The sequence below is a fragment of the Dipodomys spectabilis genome, unplaced genomic scaffold (assembly GCF_019054845.1).
Source record: "Dipodomys spectabilis isolate Male_0828 unplaced genomic scaffold, ASM1905484v1 ptg000175l, whole genome shotgun sequence".
In the NCBI taxonomy this organism is placed as follows: Eukaryota; Metazoa; Chordata; class Mammalia; order Rodentia; family Heteromyidae; genus Dipodomys; species Dipodomys spectabilis.
The window spans coordinates 14,400,257-14,423,462 of NW_024870852.1; the positions used below are offsets into that span (position 1 = coordinate 14,400,257).

Below are 23,206 nucleotides of genomic sequence, written 5' to 3' on the forward strand. Positions count from 1 at the left end.
TTAGGGAATGCAGCTCTGTGAGTCTTTTTGTGGTCATATGTTTTCTTGGCCTCTTGAGTGAAATCCTGGAAGGAAGTATTAGAATTGGTAGGTGAAATGGTCAGGTCTTGAGTATTTTTTTAAAATAACTAGAATCTTGTCTTGAATTGAGAGGAGACTGCATAAGTTAATCCATCCCCATTGTACAGACAAAGATATTGAGACTCAGAGTAAGTGGAGACCTGTTCAGTCTCAGAGGTGGTTTCTCTTGAAGTGTAAACTACAAATTGAGTCTACTCTATCCTGGTATTTTTTTGTTGTTGTTTTTGTTTTTTGCTGGTGCTAGGGCTTGAACTCAGGGCCAGAGCCTTGTCTCTGAGCTTCTTTTGCTCAAGGCTAGTACTCTACCACTTGAGCCACAGAGCCACTTCTGGCTCTTTCTGAGTAGTTTTTTATTATTATTGGAGATCAGAGTCTCATAGACTTTCCTACCTGGGCTAGCTTTGAACTGCAATCCTCAGATCTCAGCCTCCTGAGTAACTAGGATTACAAGCATGAGCACCAGTGCCTGGCTCTCCTAGTATTCTTTATGTCACGCAGAGAAAGGAAGAAAGGAATTGGGATTTTTTTCTGAAAGTTCATTATTTCAATTAATTATTGCTTAGGGACAATTAGATACACCTGATCCTTATCCTGTAATCTGTATCTGATGCAACTGCTCCAGTGTCCATCCCTTTCTCTTTTCCAGTATTATCTTTGCACACTGCAGAATTGGTCATGCTGCCTCTTCATTATCTGTCCAGTCTGTCCTGTGGGATAAAGTCCAGAGTTCTTGACTAGTTCTTCTGCCTCACCTTCCATCCCCTTACCTCCCCCCACAGCTATCTACTTTGAGTTATTTCTTGTTTCTGCTTATCTCCATGCCGCTAAACCTCTCTTGTGTTTTGTCCAAATGTCCTTTCTACTCATTCTGTGGAATTTGGCACATCCAGACTCTAAAAGTTATGTTTCTTTTTTTCACTTTTTTTTTCAGGAAGTATGTTATTTTGTGTGTGTATGTGCCCACACGCATGCCTGCACCTCTTAAATCTAACTCTTACCATGTGTCTTATTAGGACATCACATTCAGCATTCGTTGAACTGGCATAAGATAAGGGACAGAGAGGACAAAGGCAGATCAGGCCTTTTGAGGACCATACTATCTTGGGTAGGTACCTACAGCATAGCTTTGGTCCAGCATGATGCACAGGCAGGCAACAGCAGAGAACTCCCCTGCCACATCTTTCCAGGCATTAAGTACTTGGACTGTTTGATGATTTTATTTGTTCCCCTATTCCCATTGAGTATTCTTTTAACTCTTGAGAGAAATAATCTAATTTTATTACAGTGAAACTAACATGGTCACTTCCTAGCTTGTGAGACTCTAGGAAATCATTTTCTTTTTCCAACCAAATCTCTAGTTTCTTACCTGTAAAATGGGGAGACTGATCAAAAACATTCCCTAAGGTTGTAGTGAGAATTAAACAAGGAGATACATGCAGAGCCCACTTAGACACATAGTGGGACATACAAGGGTTACATCTTTTAAGTAGCCAGTCTCTAGACAGCACCTGCCATATACTGAATATTCAGAGATGGTCGTAAAGAACAGGAGTGTGTGCATTGTGTGTATGTGTTAAAGAGGTTATATTTAGATGCTCACACAGATCCATCTGCCTTGAGAAGTGTGTTTGATCTGCCTTACATCAGTATTCAACTGGCGTGGCTGAGCACACATGCGTGACTCTTCTTGGGTTGCCACATCCCCTGCTAGGCAGATGTCCATTATCATGAAATGTAAAAAGGGAAAAAATAATAATAAAGGAGAGGAGTGTAATGTTATGGCTTGATTTGACAGGGCCTCCTGCTACTTCAGCTGCCTGCCAGTGCTGGGCATGGAACAGGTTCATCTGTATTCCAGCACACCACTGCTGAAGTGAAGATCGATCTAATTAGAGTATCTTAAACATCCTGTTTGCATCTCAAGTCGTATCAGAAACAAGAATGTCTGTCCATCTGGGGTAGCTAGAGGGAGGTGGGCAGTGAGGTTCGAGAATATAACACAGATGGTTATAATTTTAGAAGTGTAAGAACAATGCCATATGAATTTCTTAAAACAAGAGCTAATGGCCTTGGATGCTTGTTGGAAACAAAGGCAACTCTGCAGCATGGCCTTGAATTTAAAGTAGTCCTGCAAGATCTTGCCAGGATATGGGTTTGATGGGTAAAGTAAAGGGACCATTCCATTGCTAAGAATAGAACTCTAGCTGACCCAACCATTAGGATTGCTGGCCAGCCAGGCTAGCCCAAGTCATCAGGACAATAGTTAGGGTCTACTTTTCATAGTCTAGCATTCAGATTTATTCATATTCCACTTTTCCAATTTCATCATCAACTTCTATCCTTTCCTCACTCCTGCTATACTGATCTCTTTCCAAACCTTTGTCCCCTGTGTGTTCCAGCTTAATCCCTTTGCTTCATGTTGGTTTCTCTGCCTGAAATACATTCACTCACATTACCCCTCCTCCCTGTGCTCAGCTCAGATGCCTTGTTCCTGCCATTCTTTCCAGTTCCCCTGGCTGGGAGAATGTCTGTTCCGTCAGTAATTGGTGCCTCTTCCCTATTCATTATCACTTGCTACAATGTAATTGTACTTTTCTTTAATTTTGTAACTTTTTTGAGATATCACTTGTGTATAAAAATTGTACATATTTAAGGTGGACAACCTGATTTTTTTATATATATACATTATGAAATGAACACCCACCAGCTAATTGACATGCTTATCACCTCACAGTCACCACTTTCTGTCATGTAATTTGGATGTAATAGACCACAAGCTCCTGGAAGACGTGAGCAGTGTCTGGTTATCTTAAACACTGTATCTTACACATGATGAGATTCTTCCGACTATTTCAGGAATAAATGAATTCTCAGAGGCCTCCTGTGGCCACCAGCAGCTCTTCTTCCTTTCTGGTGAATGCCGGCCTCTCGCCGCCTGCCACACTAAAGCTTTAGCACACAGCACACTTGGAATCTCTTTTGCTAAGAAGGATAAGGAGGTTCAATGTCTGCATTGTTACCATGTACCTCATCGCCTTCTTCCCTTCCCCATTTTCCACTCATCCCTGACTTCAAGAATATGCTCCAGGTTTGTGCTTCAGGTGTTCAATGTAACCACAGGACCCCAGATTCTGGCTTCTGTCAATCTACCAACTTTATTCGCCCCAAATGACACTGCATGTTCATGACCATTCATTTGTCAGGGTCGTATCCAGTTTCATGTCTCTCCCAGAAGTTTGAGAAAAATATTTTCCTTTTGTCTTAATTCTACCCTCCTAACCATCAATCTTTGTAGCCACCCCACTCATCTCTCTTTTCTACCCAAATGAGATAGGGACCCTTAGGGGCCTTGTGTATTGGATATACCCTGTTGTTGCGGTTTTTCAACTTGCTCAGAAGATGATGAGCAGCACCAGCTCAGACTCTTTTGCCTCTACAGTTCTAGTACTTGCCACCTTGCCTGGAACATAAGAGATACTCAGAATTTTGAATGAAGTAATGACTGGTGAAACACCACTTGGTGCATTGTAATTATACTGAGCTTATACAACTCAAGTACAGGCTCCTTTTTATTTGTTATGCATATCACATGTTCTGTTTTTGCTTTCACAGCAAGACCAAAAAGCAATGACTATTATTGCCAAATCCATGTATTTTTATTCAGAGATAGAGCCATTTCTGCTTAGATGTGCTTGCTGTGTCCTTCAGCCTCACAGTAAATAGTTATTGCCCTTCTCTGGGCTGTCTGTAGTTCTCCCAGAATCTTGTATTATTTGGCTTTAAAGGAAGCCCATATAGGCAGTTTGGTTAAATTTATTGTAGAATTAAAGAGTCTGAGTGAAGTTGGCCTTGCTCAGTTTTGGGGTTAGAACAAATCTTGACTTATAGAAAAGAGCCCTACCAGCTAAGAGTCAAGGAAGTTGGTTCCTGCTTTTCTCAGCAGGAGCAAATTAAGATAACACCATCAATGGGGAGCATGTCATCAGCTGTAACGTGGAAGAAGTTAGCTGAAGCACTCTGGCAGGTGTGCACATGAGAGGATCTCTTAGATGCTCTATGTAGATAGTTCAGATCTCAGACTACAATTTGATGACGACTACTGTGCATATAACTCATTCCACACAACAGATATAATAGATGGGCAGGACAGATGCACTTTACAGAAAAGAAAACTGAGACTCAGAGCCTGCACCATGCTTGAGCCAGATAGATGAGTTCCAGAGACAAGTTGAATCCAAGTCTTGCTGATCCTGAAGCCTCACACCAGATTAATTCATTGACTTGTCATCCTGTCTGGAGTATGTCCTTGGTGTGAATCCTCTCACGGTCTGGGTGCCTTTTATCAGGATACCCTGTCAGGCCTCCTTGTGAGCAGGCCTATCTGAAAGGCACACAGTTCTTCTCATAGAGAAGAACCAAACGCCTACTAGGATTTGGGCATACTTGTTTTTGAGTAATGATGGAAAACATTACTCCATCCTATTTACAAAATGGTACACCATCTAAATACTGGTTGGGGTGACTGCCATGTCTGGCTGAGCTAATCTGGAAAGACTCCTGACTTGGGTGTAATTGACAACAGTCCTTAAGTGCAGAGCTATCAGAGAACATTGGAAGTCCCTGGAAAAATGTTTACATTTGTGGATGTCCTTTAGGAGGGATAGCATGCACGTGTGTTCACAGAGATTTTCAAAAGTACCCTGACCTGGGTGGCAAGGAGAAGACACTTTGTAGATTTTAGATTCCAATGGCCCCACACAGGTGTCTTTTTTAATAAAAATTTTTACTGAGATTAAGTGATTACATAAATTCCACAGGTGTCTTAACCTGAGGCAAACCACATCCCTTCTCAGGGACATTCTTTATGTATTCAGACCTGCAGAAGAGGCTGGCATAAGATTTCTAACCCTCTTTCTAGTTCAGAAAATTACAAAACTTTTTTCTGCCCCTAGAAAATCAAACATCCAGCCTCTTGCATGTATACCAGGCTAACCCATTGCTAATTACCCTTGAGAGTCCCTGAGGCGAGTAGAGCTGGGGGAAGGGTGAACCAGAGCCACCACTCCAGGCAGTTTCAGTAATTAGTGTCTGAGGCAGCCAGTTATCTGAGTGTTGAGCAGGGTGCCCAGCAGGCAGGGACTCAGACACAATATCAATACCAGACCCTCGACCCAGACCCCAGATATCCACACCCCTAGCTTAGTGAGGTAAAAATGTACATTTTTCTTGGCCCTCCTTACTCTGGAGCCTGATAGGTTCTGTTTGTGTGTGTGTGTGTGTGTGTGTGTGTGTGTGTGTGTGTGCGCGTGCGCGCGCGCACACGGGCGTGCACATGCATGTGTACATGCACGTGCACACATACACACATACATCTGTACGTATGTATGTGTGTATGTGTGCAGTCTTTGCAGTGAGCTACTACATCCATTGTCTGCATTGACAGCTCTGTAGCCATCCTTCACCCCCATTTTATCCTGTCGGAATGATAGAGCAGCTGAGCGGTGTTGGCCAGCAGATAAACCTGTTATCTCCTCTGCTCTCTGTGCCAGCAGCTCTCCCCATCTCCTTGGTGCATGAAAAATTGACACCACCTTGGGCTGAAATCTGTTCTTAGAGAAGCTACATTTATTAGTAGCTAATGAAACTGTGTACTAAAACTTGCGATAGCTGAAGTGTTTCCCTATCTAGTAGGCCACCTCTAGACAGAAGTGAAGCAACACGGACAGCTTCAGGTCTCCTGAAATGGACTACCTATCTTTTACAAATAGGTAAATACCATCTGTGTTTATGTACATTACAGTTGGACCAAGGTATGGGATGTATTGTGAGAATGAATGCATGTTAATAGGATGATTCTTTTGTCTATTACATTTTCTTCTCCCAGTTCCTGACCTTCTGCCTGCCACCATACCCTCCCCCACCCTGTTGTTAGGGTAGATAAGAACACTATCTTGGAACTTTTTTGTCCTACTTAATCAGCAAGATTAAGAGAGAAAATTACTGCAAAGTTCTGGTTCAGTATTTGGAACTTCCTGAAACCCAAAGATTCTTCTTTATTTAGACTCTGGAAGAAATTGCTTCTGGAAAGACTAATTTGGTAAAATAGAGAAGAGGAGTTGTTATTCATGTTGTACTCCATATGGCCTTTTGCTTCATTTTCTTCTCATTAAAACTGTCGCTTTTTTTTTAAATCCACATTTGCATAGTGCCTGTGTTTTGGGCACAGTGAGTGCCATATGAAGTATATTTTCAGGCTTTGCTGTTTCATTTCTGGTATCTTCTTTAACGGTGTTGATTATTGCCTTTGTTGTGGGGATGATAGGAAAGCTTACAATTTGGAATCAAGACAACTAGGGTTTGAATCACCACATACTCAAGCCTGTGGTCTTAAATGAGTTAACCTCTCGAGGCCTTGGATTGCACATTAATAAAATGAGGATGAGGATGGTACCTTCTCATAGCTGATTTGTAAAGGTTTAATGAGAAATCTGTGTACAGTCACAAATAAGCCTACTGTCATAGATACATAATAAAATAGTGACAGTGTACCCTATCTACAATTGGGAGGAGGGTGCTGGGAATCTAACCCAGAGCCTCATGCATACTAGATAAGCATGCTACCACTAAGCTATTCCTAAACCCCTCAGATAGGAATTTGAAGCTGCTTTCAGTAAAACAATATAGTAGTACTAAATCTTAGCTTAGAATAAGAATTTGTTAAAAGACAAATGTCAAACTAGAGAAAATCTTTGCAACATAGATGAAAAACATAGTATTATTAATTTGGGCAAACTATATATATATATATATATATATTGTCATAGATACATTTGAAAATCTTAAGTTAAAAAAAAATCTATAGGCTGGGTGCCTGTGGCTCAGGCCTGTAATCCTAGCTATTTGGGATCATGGTTCAAAGCCAGCCTGGGCAGGAAAGTCAGTGAGACTCTTATCTCCAATAAACCACTCAGAAAGTTGGAAGTGGCGCTGTGGCTTAAGTGGTAGAGCGCTAGCCTTGAGCTGAAGAGCTAAGGGACAGCACCCAGGCCTAGAGTTCAAGCCCCACAACTGACAAAAAAAAAAAAAAAATCTACAAAAATGAACTATGTAACTTGTGAGTAGGGATGGAGAGGTAAAACTGGGAGAAAATAAAGGAAGGGGTGATATTGTAAAAACAATAATAATAATGTATTTATTACCTGACTTATTTATAAAATGATAACCCTCCTGGGCACACTGGTGCTCATGCCTATAATCTTAGCTACTTAGGAGGCTGAGATCTGAGGGGTTCAAAACCAGCCCTGGCAGGAAAGTCTGTGAGACAGTTATCTCCATTTCACCACCAAAAACCTGGAAATGGCTCTGTGGCTAAAAGTGGTAGAATGCCTTGAGCAAAAGAGCTCAGAGACAACACCCAGGCCCTGAATTCAAGCCCTATGACCAACAAAATAAATAAACAAAATGATAACCCTTCTGTACAATACCTTAATAACAATAAAATTATATTTTTTAAATTACAGTTGATGACCAGAAAAGAGGACATTCTAGGAAATAGGAATATGTACAAGAGCCATTAGCTAAAGTGTTATGTACATGTGGAGGTAGGGAGGCCCATAAGTAGATACTGTCTAGAATGATAAAGATCCATCAGAGTGCATTTAATGTTATACACACCAACACACACTCTCTCTCTCTCTCTCTCTCTTGCTCTCTCTCTCTCTTGCTCTCTCTCTCTCTTTTGTCTCTCTCTCTCTCTCTCTCTCTCTCTCTCTCAAATTGTTTCCAGCTGTCAAGCAAAGTAATTCCAAAGTTGCAGACCTGAGTTTGTTAAATTGACTACATTCGTTATGGCCTGTCTCATACCAGTTTACCAACTGAAGGGATCAAAGCTACATTCTGTGTATGTGGCCCAGGACTGCAGACTGTGTAAGTCTCCTTACTCTTCCTGCCTCTACTTTTCCTTGTCATTCACAAAGGTCAAGAGGGCTTACCCTGACTGTCTCCAAAGATTGTCCCCTCTTACCCTACCTTCTCATTCAGAGCTATGCCACTTTAGCTCATCCATACACTGGCTTACTGGTTTTCTTTGCCTTCCTGTGGACCTGTTCTTTCTACTTCCTACTTACATTCTATCCTACCTGCATTTTCTGCAGACAAGGTTACACTACCTCACTCCCAGCTTTACAGACTTGGAAGATACAGGAGGAACCAAGGATCTTGAGAAGGTTCATAATACCTCTGTACCATATATTGATTTTTTTAAACATTTTACATTTTTACACCTAAGAGAATCTACAAACTAGAGATACTTTCTTGAAACTGCTAGCTTCGTAGAAAAACGCCATCCAATTACTCTAGAATGCAAGTACCCTTTAAAGACCATTTTGTAACGGGAACCTTTTGAGAGTATATTAGCAAGCAAACATCGTTTTCTCCTGGGTTTGGGATAGGCACTGTAGGCAAAGGTATGAAAGCCATTTGGAGGCATTTGAAAGATACCTAGAATTCTAGTGTTTGTCTGGGCCCCAACCCACCACCACCACTGGAAGGTTTATACAGAGAGCCTGCTTTCTTCCCAATCCTTCAGCAAATGTTCCTAAAAACAACTATCCACATAGACATTGTTTTATGTTATAGATACAGCAGTGACCAAATAAAATTGAAAACTCTACCTTTATAGAAATTATATTCTAATTGAAAGGAGATGAACAAAATAAGTAAACATACAGTATTTGAGAAAGTAAGTTGTTAATAAAGAGAAAATAAAGCTGATGAGTCTTTAGAAAGGCCATGTTAAGCCTTGCGTTTGTAAAGAGAGTGGGCAAGGGAAGAGCCTCATGGAGAATGAGGCAGGTGAGTCCTCGTGGATATGAAGACTAAGTGACATGAAGTAGTGGTGTGAGCATTTCAGAGTCAAGAGTAAAGGGCGGTGGTCCTGAGGTAGGAGCAGCTGGTATCTGAAACAGAGTTAGTCTGAGTGAGTGGTTAGTCATTGGAGGATTTTAAACAGATCTACCTTTGGATTTTAACCTAGAGAAGCATTTTGACTGCTCTGAGAGTATGTCTATGGGTGGAGGGCAGGGGGGAGGAATGTAAGAAGCGGAGGGGCTCACTAGCAGGCTGTGAAATGTTCCTAGCAAGGGTGAAAGTAGTGTGGGCTGGAGTAGCAGTGGTGGTAGTGAATAATAGAGATGGAGTTTTGGATCAAATCTGATGGTAAAGCTGCTTGGGACATCTTTATTAAGGACATGACTTTGGGGGGGTTGAGAAATTTGAAAACCTGGTTGCCATGAACTAGATGGAAAAGACAGTGGGAAGGTGAGGAACTTGCTTTGGGAAATGTTAAAGTGAAAGCACCTGTTTTATGTCAAGAAGGCAAGAGCAGGGGCATGTGAGAACAGGTATTCAGAGGATAGGACTGGCCTATAGGTTCTCATCATGTCAGTGATTCCCGAAGCCATAGGTCAGGGTGGACGCACCAAGGAAGTGAATAGAGAGAAGTCCAGCATTCAGAGATTGAGAAATGAGGGGGTGGGGATGAAGTGAATGACAGCTATGAAGCAGTCAAAAATGGAGCTGCTGCTTGTGGCTGCACTTAATAGTCACACGACGGAGAACTCAGGGTGACTGTAGCACAAGATGTTCCTGGGTTTTTCAAACAGAATCTTCGCTATCCATACTGGGCATCTCATTTCACAATAAACTTTTCCGTTTCTGTCACCTCCTCTTCAAGGTGGTTACTGACAGTTTTTCAAAATTCTTTTTTAGACAATAGCAGCCTGTGCCATCCCCTTCAGTTACTCTCTTTTCTATGTTGCTCCCAGAAGCTGCTGAATTGTGGAAACTTGGGAAGCACTATCTCTGGCCTGAAGGGCTCACAGTTCGGCTCCCTTACACAGGAAGTGGGGTTTTAAAAGCTGCACCAGAATGTAACATAGTACTGCAGTCCTATCATATTTCTTATTTAATTCCAGGGCATTTGCTTGGGAAAGTTATATAGTAATTTGAGACTCCAATGGAACATCTCTTATTCATCACTTGTCCATGGCATGGCTAGTATTCATATTCTGTTCACAAGCTATATTTCTATAAAGAGGAGATTAGCTTGAGGTACTTTTGTGGACAATACAAACCAATTAATTCCAGGCAAGGTAGAAATCCTCACTTAGTTTGAATCCCTCGCCCACATTGTCCTTGAGTCTATCATCCCTTCGGACTGTGCAGTGTGAAAATCAGTGCAGTTTTCCGATGACACCATTGAGGTTCTTGTCTTATTAATCAATAGCAGCAGTCTGAGAGGCCCACTTATTCCTCCTTCAATAGACCAGACCAGGCCTTGAAGAGAGGTAATAATTACTGCTCTGATCTCAGCATGTTCTCTTTTCTCCTTCCCACCCAGAGCATGTCTGTTCGATCCTGGCTTCCCTCCTGCGCAACCTGAGAGGGCAGCAGCGGACCCGACTCTTGAATAAATTCACAGAAAATGACAGTGAGAAGGTAGGTGACTGACCTTGAGGATGCAAGCAAGACTGGTGGGTAGGGAAAGGTTCTTACACTATAGAATCTGAGGAAGCTGGGTTTAGCACTGCTGCCCTAAAACACCTTCTCCAGCATCTGGGCTCTTGCATCTCTAAAGTTCCACTGTTCCCTGTCCAAATGCCCTCTCCTGAGAGCAGTGGTAACCCTTGAGCAAGGTAGCCAGGGGTACTTTAGGCAGTTATATAGATCCAATGAGGGTGGATTCTAATGGGATTTTGGTTGGGATGGGAGTAGGGGTACACAGCAGAGCTCAATGATAGCATAGGCTCTGGATTCCATGTCTGGATTTGAGCCTGTTTTTGATGTATGCCACTCTAAACCTCACTTCCCCAGCTTGAAATTGGAGCCCTTAGTACCCATCTGGAAGAGTCGATGGGAGGTGAATAAGATGAGGTCTTACTGGGTGGTGATGATAAGGAATCAATAGAGCTCATCCTAGGTGGGCTGTGGAGCTGGTGATGATCACTAAATGAGATTGGATGGGTATTTTATATTGTTGCCTCCTGTGCCAAACCAAACAATTGTAACAATAATAGGAGCTGCCATTTATTGAGTGACTGCTGAGGAGTGGGTAATAGAGCAGCTGCCTTGCATTGTTGCGTGTAATCTCATAACTGTGGTTCATCCTTATGTCACTATCACTGGTATTGTCAGATAGGAAATTGAAACTTAAAGACATAATGTGACTCACCCAAGATCACACCACTAATAAGAGCAGAGCTAGGATTTGAACCCAGGCTGCTGAATGCAAAATGTCTGTGTGCTTTATTGCACCATACATAAGTAGAAAATCTCAAAGGAGCAAAGCAAAGGCTCAGAACCTAACTTTGAACTTACGATAAGTGCTTTCCTGCTTGTGTTCAAAGTAGGGCTGAAGTTTTTTCCTGCTTTTGAGAGAGGTCGAGGAGTATCTGAGCCCACCTCTGATTGGAGCAGTGTAATGCTGCAGAGTGCCATCAGGTTAGGACACAGAACAACTCAACAATCATACATACTCTGACATCTTTTAACATATGAGCTCCAGTTCCTCACCTTTATGGATGATTTGTAAATGAGGGTTGTTGTCATTCCTCTGCTACTTTATCGGGGTGTTTTGTTTAAGACTTAAGGCAATAATGGACATGGAAGTACTTTGTAGCAAAAATACATGAAGTTTTCAGGTCACTATAGCTACAGAGCATTTGGGCATGGACTTCCTGAGTTGTCTGAGACAATGTAGGAGCAATATCCCTAACTGACCAATGTCCGCTCCTGGGCAAATAAATACAAGGTGGTCAAGAATCACGGTGGTGCTAACCTTCTAAAAAGATAGAAGTCTGAGCTTCACCTTGTTCCTTCAATCCTTTGGAAGTTCTTAGGGGGAAAAAAATAAAACTTTTCCAAACCTTCTGAGTGGTCCTCGGGCCGTGTTCGAAGCCTGACTCTGCTAAGCTTAAAACTGACTCTGAAGTTAGTACTGAACAAAAGTCAAAGCCTTGTTTCAAGTCACTGAAGGAGTTTTTCTTGCACTCTCTTCTGATTCAAAAGCAACTAAAAAAATTTTACTCAGGCAATTTAAAAAAAGAAAAATCAGCTCTGGGGCAGAATCTGAACATGAAAGGTTTCAGTTCGGAAAAAAAAAAAGATCCCAGTAAAGTTCTAAGTGAATATCAAGTATGTTACTTCAAGCACTTTCTCTTTGCACTTGAATTTTTATTTATTTATTTGTTATTACAACTTGAAGTCCCAAGAGTGCTAGAAGAGCTGGGAATGCATCTTCTCCTTTGGGGAATGGGCCTGCATTGAGGCTGCCATGCATTCTAAGTGTTTGTTCTGTTCTGCCCTGGCTCTTTGCTCTATTCCTGATGTGTTCCTAAGCAGTGCTCTTCTCCCATGGCAGAAGTGGAAGCGTCGTCTCCTTTTGTAAGCAGTGAGTGAAATGAGGAGGGCTGTGCTCTTTCCTTCTCACTCCTGCTGGTGAAATCTCTCTTTCAGGTTGACAGACTAATGGAGTTGCATTTTAAATACCTGAGTGCAATGCAGGTGGCTGACAAGAAGATTGAAGGGGAGAAACATGTACGTATTTGTGCCCACCTTTTACCAGTTATTGACTTGCACCCCATTCAGTCGATCCCTTGTGTACCTCCCTTCCCCCAACAAGGTAGGTGAGAGCAAAGATGCATCTACAGCCATGGTGACACCAACATGTTGTTCTGAGGGAGGCGTTCTAAGGCAGGGCATACCCAGGGTAGAAGAGCTGGGAGAAAGCAGTGAGTCTTCAAAGTCAACTCCCCTGCTCATGAGATATAACACTGGAAACCAGAGAAGGGAGGCCCACATGGCTGCAGCCAGGTGACATCCTAGGGTCCAACATGACTGGTGCATTTTCTTGTGCTGAGACTCATTGAAGAAGTAAGCCTTGGTAGTTTTTGTGATGGGGCTGTGCTCACTGTGAGACACCCCCAGTGTCTGTGTTTCTCCCCCACTTACATCTCCACTTCTATAAGCATCATACTTGATAATCAGGGCAAGCTTTTAATGTCCAATCTCTGTTCTCTTCCCTACATGACACTCCTCAGTCTTTGGTGTTCCCTTCCTTGCTTTTTTCACAGTATGTAGGAAACCTTATTTCCCTGTGGTCTTGGTTTGCTGGATCACTGTTCTCTAATTGGTCTTCTTGCCTTAACGAGACACTTGTGAGACTTTGGATACTCCAGGGTGAGAGAGCCCCCTGCAGCACCCACCCCCACCCCCACCCCAGCTGTGAACAGAGCTCTTACACTTGCCCTCCAGCCATACCACAGCTTGGGTGCCAGGCCCTGTGGTGTGGCTGTGGCCTGCTTCTCTTATCTCTTCCAGTCCAGCCTTCCACCTTCACTTACAAAGACCAGTAGATAATAACTGTGTTTTTCCTTCTTGTGATTTTCCTGTGCTCTATACCTGGAAGTGCTCAGATGTTTGCTGATTGATTGAATTGATTGACTGGGACTTTCTCCTTCATACAAAGATAGCACTGCAAGATAAAAAGCAGTCTCTAAATGCTGAGCTGGACTTCAGAGCCTACCTAGCATGTTCTATATCCAACTCTTTCAGTGCACAATCCACTCCTCTGCTTTATTCCTTTGATGAAATGTTCCTTTTCCATTTTTCTTCCTTGTACAGTAACTTGAACATAAGAGGCACTGAGTGGTTGGTGAAGTACCAGAGTAAGGTATACTTTTTCTTTGTCCAAATGATAATCAGAAACAAAAATTCCCCTTGACTTGTGTGGGCAGCCATGAGGCCATTGGAGCTTCAGCCCTACTGCAGTTTTCAGTATGATCTGCTAGGGTGCTCTGTGCTCTTGATCTAAGCTCTCGAACAGTTGAATTGACCTTTCTAAAATCTTTGGTCTTCTCATCAGCAAAATGGGAATTATAATACCTCCATTTCAGTGAATTCAATGACTAACCACAAAGTATAAAGTGTCTCTGCTCAGTAAGTAGAAGCTGCTGCTGATGGCAGATGTTCTGGCTTCTGCTGACATTCCTGTGTCACTCTTAAGCGAGCCAAGTACCCCTTTCCTTGGGCACAGCCATCATACCAGCTACTCCAGCAGAATAGAGGTACTTTGTCTGGGATGAGGCTTTGTCCTGAGGGAGACGAAGAATGAGGAGTTGGTTATGAGAGAGCATCTTATATGTAGCTGTTAGGTAGTTTGGCCCCCTTCCCAAAAGATTATCTACTATCAGCACTGACAAGGGGGTGAAATTGATTAGCACTGCTCCCCCAGCATTCACCAGGTGGCTGAGTGCCACAGGCTCTGGCCTTGCCATTCCCTGACAAACATCTGCCTCCTTGATGCCAAGGTTGTTTTGCTGGGCACTGGCAAACATTCCAAAGCCATTAGTGCTCAGCAACCACAGTGCTGCTCAGAGAGCTGGGGTGGGGTGCATCCGTGAGCAGTGTTTGCTGGCAGCTCTTAGCTCCATCCTGGCAGATGAAGCCACAGCACAGGTGTAAAGTGACTCAGAACAACACAACCTCCTTCTCACCTCTCCCTCAGGCAGTCCTCTCTTCTCAGTCACAAACAGTTTGTCTCCTCACCCCACCTTACCCACATTAAGTTTTGGTGCGCTACACCATCTGGAACCTCAGCAAATAATTGAATGAATTATTTTATTATTTATGAATTGAACTACTTGAATGGAATGCTTAATTCTCAGGCATTTTGATGGCATATGCCATCAGATTAGTAATGAATAAATATCCTGTATGTATACTAAACCAAGTCTACAACAAACACTAGATTATAGGGTCAGATGTTAACATTGTCAGTGTCTCAGAGGTACCCTTCCCCTTGAATCTTGAATCTCTCTGGGCATAACACAAATGTCTGTGGTTTGCAGTTGACCAAGAAAACTGCAAAGATTCCAGTCATTTGGCAAATGTTGACCAGGCACTGTGCCAGTCACTGGCTGTGGGCAAAACACCGAAGTGCCAGTAAAAGAATGAGCCCAAATAACTAGTATATGTCTAAGACAAGCAGAAAAGGTCAAAAGCTATGTACATATGACCATATAAGATGATGCTAAGGGAAATGAACCCCAAGATAGGGACACAAGAGGTTTTGTGTTGTTATTTTGTTGCTGTTATTTTTAACATACTTACAGTGTACTATGTAATATTTTTTATTTCTTTTGTATGTTTTTCCCCATGGTATAACCTCTGTTTTCACTGTATTGGATTCTGGTGCCCTGCATCTTATATATATACATTTTTCTAATTTGGGGAAGGGGAGGGAAATAACAAAATGCTGACACACGGATACAGTTTCTCATTGTAACAATGAGAAGTACAAGACACTGTTGGAAACAAACTTTACAACTTTGCCGGGGAGGGGGGGGGGAGGGAGTCCGGGGGCAGGAAGGGATGGTAGGGGAAAAACAAAGGGGGGGGGGGTTAACAATGCTCCGTAGGAAATGTACTCATTACCTGACTCATGTAACTGTAACCCCTCTGTACAGTATCTTTACAATAAAAAAAATATTTTTTTTTTTAAAAAGAAGAATGAGTCCAGGCATGTGGTACTGTGGCGGGCTAGAGGGAGCAATAAGGATCACCCTCAGCTGTTGTATGAATTATCCTTTAAAGGCTGGGAGCCAGGCTAGGCACTTGTAATCCTCCTAACTACTCAGGAAGTTGAGATCGAAAGATCAAGGCTCGAAGCCATTCTGGGCAGGAAAGTCCTTGAGACTTTAATCTCTGATTCACCCATCAAAAAAAGCCAAAAGTAAAGCTGTGCCTCAAGTGGTAGAGCATCAGCCTTGAGCAAAAAAGTTAAGGGACAAGTTGGGGGCTGGTGACTCATGCCTATAATCCTAGCTACTCAGAAAGCTAAGATCTGAAGATAGTGGTAGTAATTCAAAGCCAGTTTGGGCAGGAAACTCCATGAGACTCTTATCTCTAATAAATTACTCTGAGGTACTGTGCCTCAAGTGGTAGAAATGCTAGCCTTGAAGGCAAAGGCCTGAGGGACAGGGCACTGAGCTCAAGCCCTAGTATTGGCATGCACACGCGCGCGCGCGCACACACACACACACACACAAGATTGGGGGTCACATTGATCCTGATCCTTAAAAGACACCAATCAGGCCTGTCTAGGGAGAAAACAACAAAGGAGGAGTGGTAGGTAAGAAGCCCCATGGGAAGAGGGGAGAAAGGAGTTACATTCCAGGAGTGAAGGTTGAGAGAAGTGTGGACCACAGAGCCAAGCCTTTCCCAGTCTCCAGCTGTGAGTAGATAGCTTCCCCACCCCAGCCATATTACTGCACCCATCTGTACCTAGTCCACATCTTGAGTCATGGCCTGACTGTTCAATGTCTTGAGAGTCTATGAATATGACAAAACACCTTATGGCTCATGCTTAACAAGATCTAACCAGAACTTTGTGTATGTGTGTGTGCCCATACTGAGGCTTGAACTCAGGGCCTCATGCACTGAACAATTTAAAATATTTTATTAGCATATATTAGTTTACAAGTGGTGTTTCATTGTGACGTTTCCATACATACAGTGTACTCCATTAACTTACCCCTTCCATCTCCCTCTTCCATCTCCCTCCCCTTTCTTAAAACAATTTCAGGTTTCATTGTTCTGTTTTCACACAGGTGTGTAGAGTACTTAGAGCATAGTCACCTTCATTCATCCTGTCTTTGGCCCTGCCCCTCACACTGATACCTGCCTCCATTATAGCTTATCTTATCCTTTTTTCCACTTTTAAGTGTGTATTAATTATAGAAAAGGGCTTCACTATGGTAATTCACACAAGCATATAATTTAGTCAGATTACCTTATCTATTGCCCATTCTGTGACCTGAACTTTTAGAGGCTATGTAATTCTTCTAGTATGCAGCAGTCCTTGCGATCAGTAAATATCCAGGGTGCTTGTCTCAGCAGGTTTCACCAATCTCCCCAAAACAAGTTGAAGCCCAGAAAATACTAAGATCCTTGTTGGTTAAATGTGCGGAGCCTGCCTGCTCAGCTTCTGGCTGTCAGAAATAAGACATAATTAGATAGATGCTGGCAGGGATTTCTGAAAAAGGGAGGGGAGCCTTGGAAAGAGGTTTTTCTTTCTTAGTTCCTGGGAAAATTATACTCAGCAGGTTTATTCAATAAAGTGTTCTCACCACATACTTCGCACCATAATGACTTACAAATTGCATACTAATTTTGCCACAGTTAAATCATTCCTGTCTTTTGCCTGGAAAGAAAAAGATGGACTCTGTAATGAGGCCGTACCCACAGGATATGATATCTTAAGCAGGCTTTGACCGTTTTCTCCGCATACAGAACTCACGCAAAGATTTGTCTGAAAGGGGGTGAATCGCAGGCATGAACACGGAGGGTGCATGATTCTGAAGCATCAGGTGAGGATTCAGACAGTGAAGTGTGGCTGCCATTGATTCTTCTGCTCACTGTACTGGAAGCTTCCTGGGCAAGCTTTTATAAAGAGAATCCCGCTGAGAGTTTCTCTCAGCTCTTCTCTAACAGAGTCATTCCTAAATGTCCTCAGACCATGTGTTCACCAGAACAGAGTTCACTGCCAGTAGAGAAGCTAGTAGGGATCGGGAGAGAGAGACATCATGGTGCTTTTTCCTTTCTCCTATCTCCCTCTCTGACATCACAGGTTTTATTTGTTTTTTTTTTTTTTTGGGTCCGGTCGTGGGGCCTGAACTCTGGGCCTGGGCACTGTCCCTCAGCTCTTCAACTCAAGGCTAGCACTCTACCATTTGAGCCACAGCACCACTTTCAGCTTTTTTCTTTTTGCTTATGTGGTGCTGAGGAATCGAACCCAGGGCCTCAGGCATGCAAGGCAAGCGCTCTACCACTGAGCCACCTTCCCAGCCCGACATCACAGTTTTGACTCTGTGTCCTTTCACCCTTTCCTGCCTCTTTCCTACCCACTTCCCAATCACAGTCATCCTTTCTTCTACTGAGAGAAGTCATTGGACCTGAGTTCTAGACCTACATCTGTCATTTGCCTTGCAGTGTGGAGTTGAGGCACTCATTTGCCTTTCTGACCCTCTGTCCTCAACAGAGAAGCTAATTGCTTCTTCATCTCCCACCTCCCAGGCCTGTTACAGGGTCTGCTAGGACTAGAGTATGTTGTGGACCTCCTACATCTCTGCACACTCAGAGCCAGCTGCCCCTGGACACCAGCAAGGGCTCTACGGGCTCACTAAGTCCAAACCTAGACTTGCTGCCTGAACCCTGGGTAGTCTCTTCCCCTCCTCCAACACTGGGGCACTCACCAGTTTGACCAACTCGGCCCCTGGGCACTATCTGTTTACTCCCACCAGGCATCCATGCTACAAATTACATCTCTACAGCCTGTCTTCTGTTCCTGACCTCACTGCCAGCTCTTTATTTCAGGCAGCTGGCATCTAGAGCAGCACCCTCCCAACTAGTGTCTCTAGCTCTACACAATAACCAGGAGTGTCTAAAATGGGAAGTCATTTCCACCACTCCCCCCGCAACACCCCCACCACACACAGAAGCACAGGTGCTGTGTTAGCTTCAGTGGCAAAACCCTATCATTGACCTCTGCCAGCCCCATCCCTCATGATAGGCAAAAAACATTCTGCTCTTGTGCCTCTCAGAATCGGTACTTTCTCAAACCTGCTAGACATCTGCCCACTGTATTTATTCTGCCTGGAATACTTCTTCAGCACCTCTGCCACAGTCCTTTCCTACAGCTGGCTGATCCCTCCATATCTGTCAGGGTTTGGGCACACAGATTTGTCAGTAAGGGTGTTGAGTGTCTGCCATGTACCAAGCATGCTTGGTATTGTTCATGACCAGTTTCTACAGAAAGTCTTCCCTGGGCCCCTCCTCACCTCAGTACCTTGAGCACACCCTCTGCACATAAGCCTCCCCTTAAGATGAGGAACTCTGGGTCCAGGCTGCAGTCACAACTCTTGGCTTTGCCTCCCCTGTTTCAGTCTCCTCACCTGTGAGGAGATGAGAATACTAGTACTTACCTTGTGAGGGTTTGGGGGGATAAATAAATATATTTAAATCACTTAGCATAGTTCCTGGCACAAGGGAGGGGACCATAAGTCATAGCTATTCTTACAAGTGCTTTGGGCCTGTACACTTGTCTGTCTCTCCCCCTAACCAACTTCGAGGAGAGACTGATTTTACTTTTTCTGCTCCTTCAACATCATTTTCTGGTCATAACTGCTATCAAAGATGCTCTGAATCTCTCAAGACTGGCTTATATATTGTTGATCCTCACATGAGCAGTCTGTGCTGTTTTTTAGAGAGCAGATGTTAAATCTGTTTGGAAATGAAGATACAGCCCTGTGATGAAGGTAGCCTGGTTCTATAAGAGGAGCCTGAGCTGTGAGGCCAAAGCCCAAGTGGAATGCCACATCTGGCACACATGATTTGTACATAGGGGAAGATGCCTTGCTCTGTGTGCAGTGTGTGGCCACTTTTCATCATAGCTTTATTGCAGGGTCATTTGAACATTAATAAGGTTTGTAAAAACCTGGCATTTGTTAAAGTGGCCTGATGTATAGTCAGTCTCTGTACTGTGAGCAAAGGGATAGTCCCAGAGGTTTAGAGAGATCATCTATGCATTCCCCCCAAAATCTCTTTACTGGGTTTCCAGCTTCCATTTCCCCACCTGACAAAGACAGTCTCTAGGATCCTCCTCGAATAGTCTCCTACTTTAGGAGCTTTAGGGGAAGGTTTTATTTGGCTGGAGATGGTGCCCCCCATCACCCTTTCCCCTCTCTCCCACCATGCCCCCACCCCATGGTTAAGTTTTCTCCCATTGCTTTGGAATTGAAAAAGGAGCTGGTATCTCTGGATGTGGGCACTTCTGGCCTACAGCTATAGACAGTGGCCACGTTGTCATTGGGGCTTTATGTTTGGCTGAGTCATGTCCTCTCTTATTGAAACAAGGGATTCATAATGGCTTCACAGAAGCCCCTTATGGCCGTCCCCTTCTATCAGCCAGGAGCAGATTAGAAATGACATCGCATGCTCACTTGGAGGGCTTGCAGCTGACTGCCAGGAGAGATAGAGTCAGGAAGAACAGGAAGCTGGCAGTTTGGTAGCTCCCCAAGACAGATTAACATTTAAAGTGGAGATGTGGCAGGGAGGGGAACACACACACGTAGGCACATACAACGGTGCAGTAATGGCACCTTGATGCTACACATACCACCTCCATGTTATCTTTGGAGATGAATCTGTTTATTTTAGCAGCCCCCAAACAGGCTGATGCTGCTATGAATTGCAATCTGTTCTACTCACTGCACCATTCACTGAATTACCATCTAAGTTTTTGTTCTTTTTTTTTTTTTTTTGGTCTGTCGTGGGGCTTTAACTCTGAGCCGGGGTGCTGTCCCACAGCTCTTCAGCTCAAGTCGATCACTCTACCACTTAAGCCATAGTGCCTTCTGGTTTTCTGGTGGCTAATTGGAGATAAGAGTCTCATGGACTTTTCCTGCCCAGGCTGGCTTTGAACTGTGATCCTCAGATCTCAGCCTCCTAAGTAAGGATTACAGGCGTGAGCCACCAGTGCCCAGCTTAAGTTTTTGTTCTTAGCCTTTCTTATGAAATGAGCAAAACAAAACCTATCAGAGTGTTTTGTTTCTCAACTCAAATTATGTGTGGAGTTTTCTGATCTAGTTGCAGTCTGGGTTTTTTTCTCCCCTTTCTTTTTAGGTTTCTTCAATTTATAGGAAAGAGGTAGGACAAGAAACTAGATGACCTTACATTTATGTGTGGCATATTTTTTTAAATATCCCCTTGAGTTGTTCATGTGTTAATCCTGGAAAAGGGCCATAAAACTTAAGACATTTTCTTCCTCTGAATTATGAAAAGAACACAGGCCTGGAACCAAATTTATGCACTTCTGTCCTGTCTCCACCACTTACTTCACCATGAGTTTTGTGACCTTAAGAGAGATTTCATCTCTCAAGCCTCAGTTTCCCATTTGAAAAGTGGAAATAGTCATAGTTGTTACCTCTGGAAGTTTTTGGGCTTTTTTAACCTCTGGAGATTTTTGTGGGGAAACATGCAAATAGTACACGGTCTGGCACCTTCTAAAGGACTCAAAAATGTTACTATTCTTCTCATTCCACTTGTGCTGAGAGCAAAAGGATGAATAGAAAAGGCCTTAAACTAAGGAAGCATTTTCTACTCCTCAAGCCACTACCTGAATGAGTGGTAGTCATGTCAGCTGTCTTAGTTTTCCATCTCTGAAATCTGAAAGTGATATTTACTGTGCACTCTTGGTGCCAGTGCCTGCTGTACCAGGCAAATGCCGAGCTGCCAGCAAGACAGCCACCCTCAGAGGAGACTGAGAATATGAATTAACTTGTGGACTACTCTCTTGAACCCATAACTCTCCTCTTCTGTTTCAAACACAATCCAGCCTATAAGATAAATGCACATCCTTAAGGTCACTGCATTCTTGGTAATTTTTTTTTATTCTCTGTTAACCATATTCACTTTTGAAGAGCACTGGACTTGTTTGCCCTAATTGTTTTAAATGGCCTGTCCAGTGTAACAGCAGACCGAGGACTTGCATCCTGTTGCTGGGAGGCTTAATTTACTGATGAGAAGAGGAGTAAATTATCAGTGCTGACCCACCAAGTCCCATTGAAGTGACAGTGCATTGAGGCATGTTTGGCAGCGGCTGTCCTGATCGTCAGAGCTATCGGCTTAAAGCCATCCATGTGCCTGTGTTCAGGCAGAAACTCATTACCTCTGGAGAGAAAGGTGCCTCGGCCCCAGATTTGCTGCAGATTTTCAAAGCCACAAGGAACCTTCTTGAGTATGATATCAAGTGTAGCACATTTCCACTGCCATCCTTCAGTCAGGGTGGTCATGATAATTGATTTCAGGGCTCTTTACCTCCCTCCCCCAGCTCCAATATTGCTTCACAGCTCTTTTCCAGTTCATCTCTGCAGACAAGTGGTGGAATAGAGTTGGCCTTAGGCACATCCCTCTTTGCCTTTCCTGAGCTAGTTCAGGCTTCTCTTTCCAGGCAAAGGAACTGAGGCCAAGGAAAGTTGGTTGACTTGCCTAAGGACACTAGAGAGTTAGTGTAAAGCTGGGATCTGATCTGTTTGATGAGTACTCTGTTCCACCTTACAGAAGAACTGGGTGGCAGAATTTCTGCGTTTTAGTCCAGAGAAGTTCCTTATCTATCTACATGGTCTGGTGTTGTCAGGGGCTCTTTTGAGACTGGGAGGGAGAGACTTTTGAGAAGTACTTCATGATTAGTTCATTGTCTGTGTGCTAAGGAGGATGGGCTGCACTGTTGATTTTAAAACCCGACTGTGTTTGGGAGTATTTCTCAGTATTAGAGTATACTTTCCCAGCATTCACAAGACACCCTGGGTTTGGTCCCTAGCAGTTCCCAAAAACTTAAAAACCCACTTGCTTCCTTGGTCAGTTGCTATCATTGGGATCCTTGTAGCATAGGAGAAACAGGTCCACCATGTACAGCTAGAGCATAACCATCAGATAATTTGAACACTTAGTTTGGGAACCTTTCACCAAGAAAGATAGAGACTAGGAAGAGGCTTGTCACAATCTTTTAATTCTCACAACTTTCCTATCACTTTTATATTCTCCAGAGACTGAATCCTAACCAAAGGCATCAGTTGAATTGTACTAACAGTGTCTGAGAGTCTCAGACACCCTTAGACTTTCTCTTAAAGATACCTGAAGAACCATACCAAGTCCTTACTCCAAGATTAATTTCTTTCCTGATGTCTTGGAAATCCTGAAAAGGAGCCAGAGGTTCATTAATTAATTTGTAATACACATACAATACAACAACAGTGGATAATAAAGGTGACTTCCCATCTCAATAACTGTGCCCTACCCCACTGACTTCCTTTTATTTCCTCTTAGTGAGTCCACACTAGTACTCAGCTTCCCTTAACCCAGTTGACAGTAAATATTTCACATAGGAGGGAAGCACACATCAGAATCATAAGTACAAAGCAGGCCATGGGAGGTGCTGTGTGAGGTACAAACCCAGGATCTGGGCATGAAAGATCGGAGACTTGTATCTGCTAGCAGATCTCAGGGAAAG

General features: G+C 43.3%; 1 protein-coding gene across 2 annotated transcripts in view; it reads left to right on the forward strand.

The window, feature by feature from the left end:
* Nucleotides 1-23,206, forward strand: part of Ctnnbl1 (catenin beta like 1) — a 155,191-nt gene that overhangs the window by 117,567 nt on the left and 14,418 nt on the right. For both annotated transcript variants that reach the window (XM_042694653.1, XM_042694652.1), the window contains exons 12-13: nt 10,481-10,578; nt 12,595-12,675. In XM_042694653.1, coding sequence (XP_042550587.1) covers nt 10,481-10,578; nt 12,595-12,675 — 179 coding nt within the window. The remainder of the gene's footprint in view (nt 1-10,480; nt 10,579-12,594; nt 12,676-23,206) is intronic.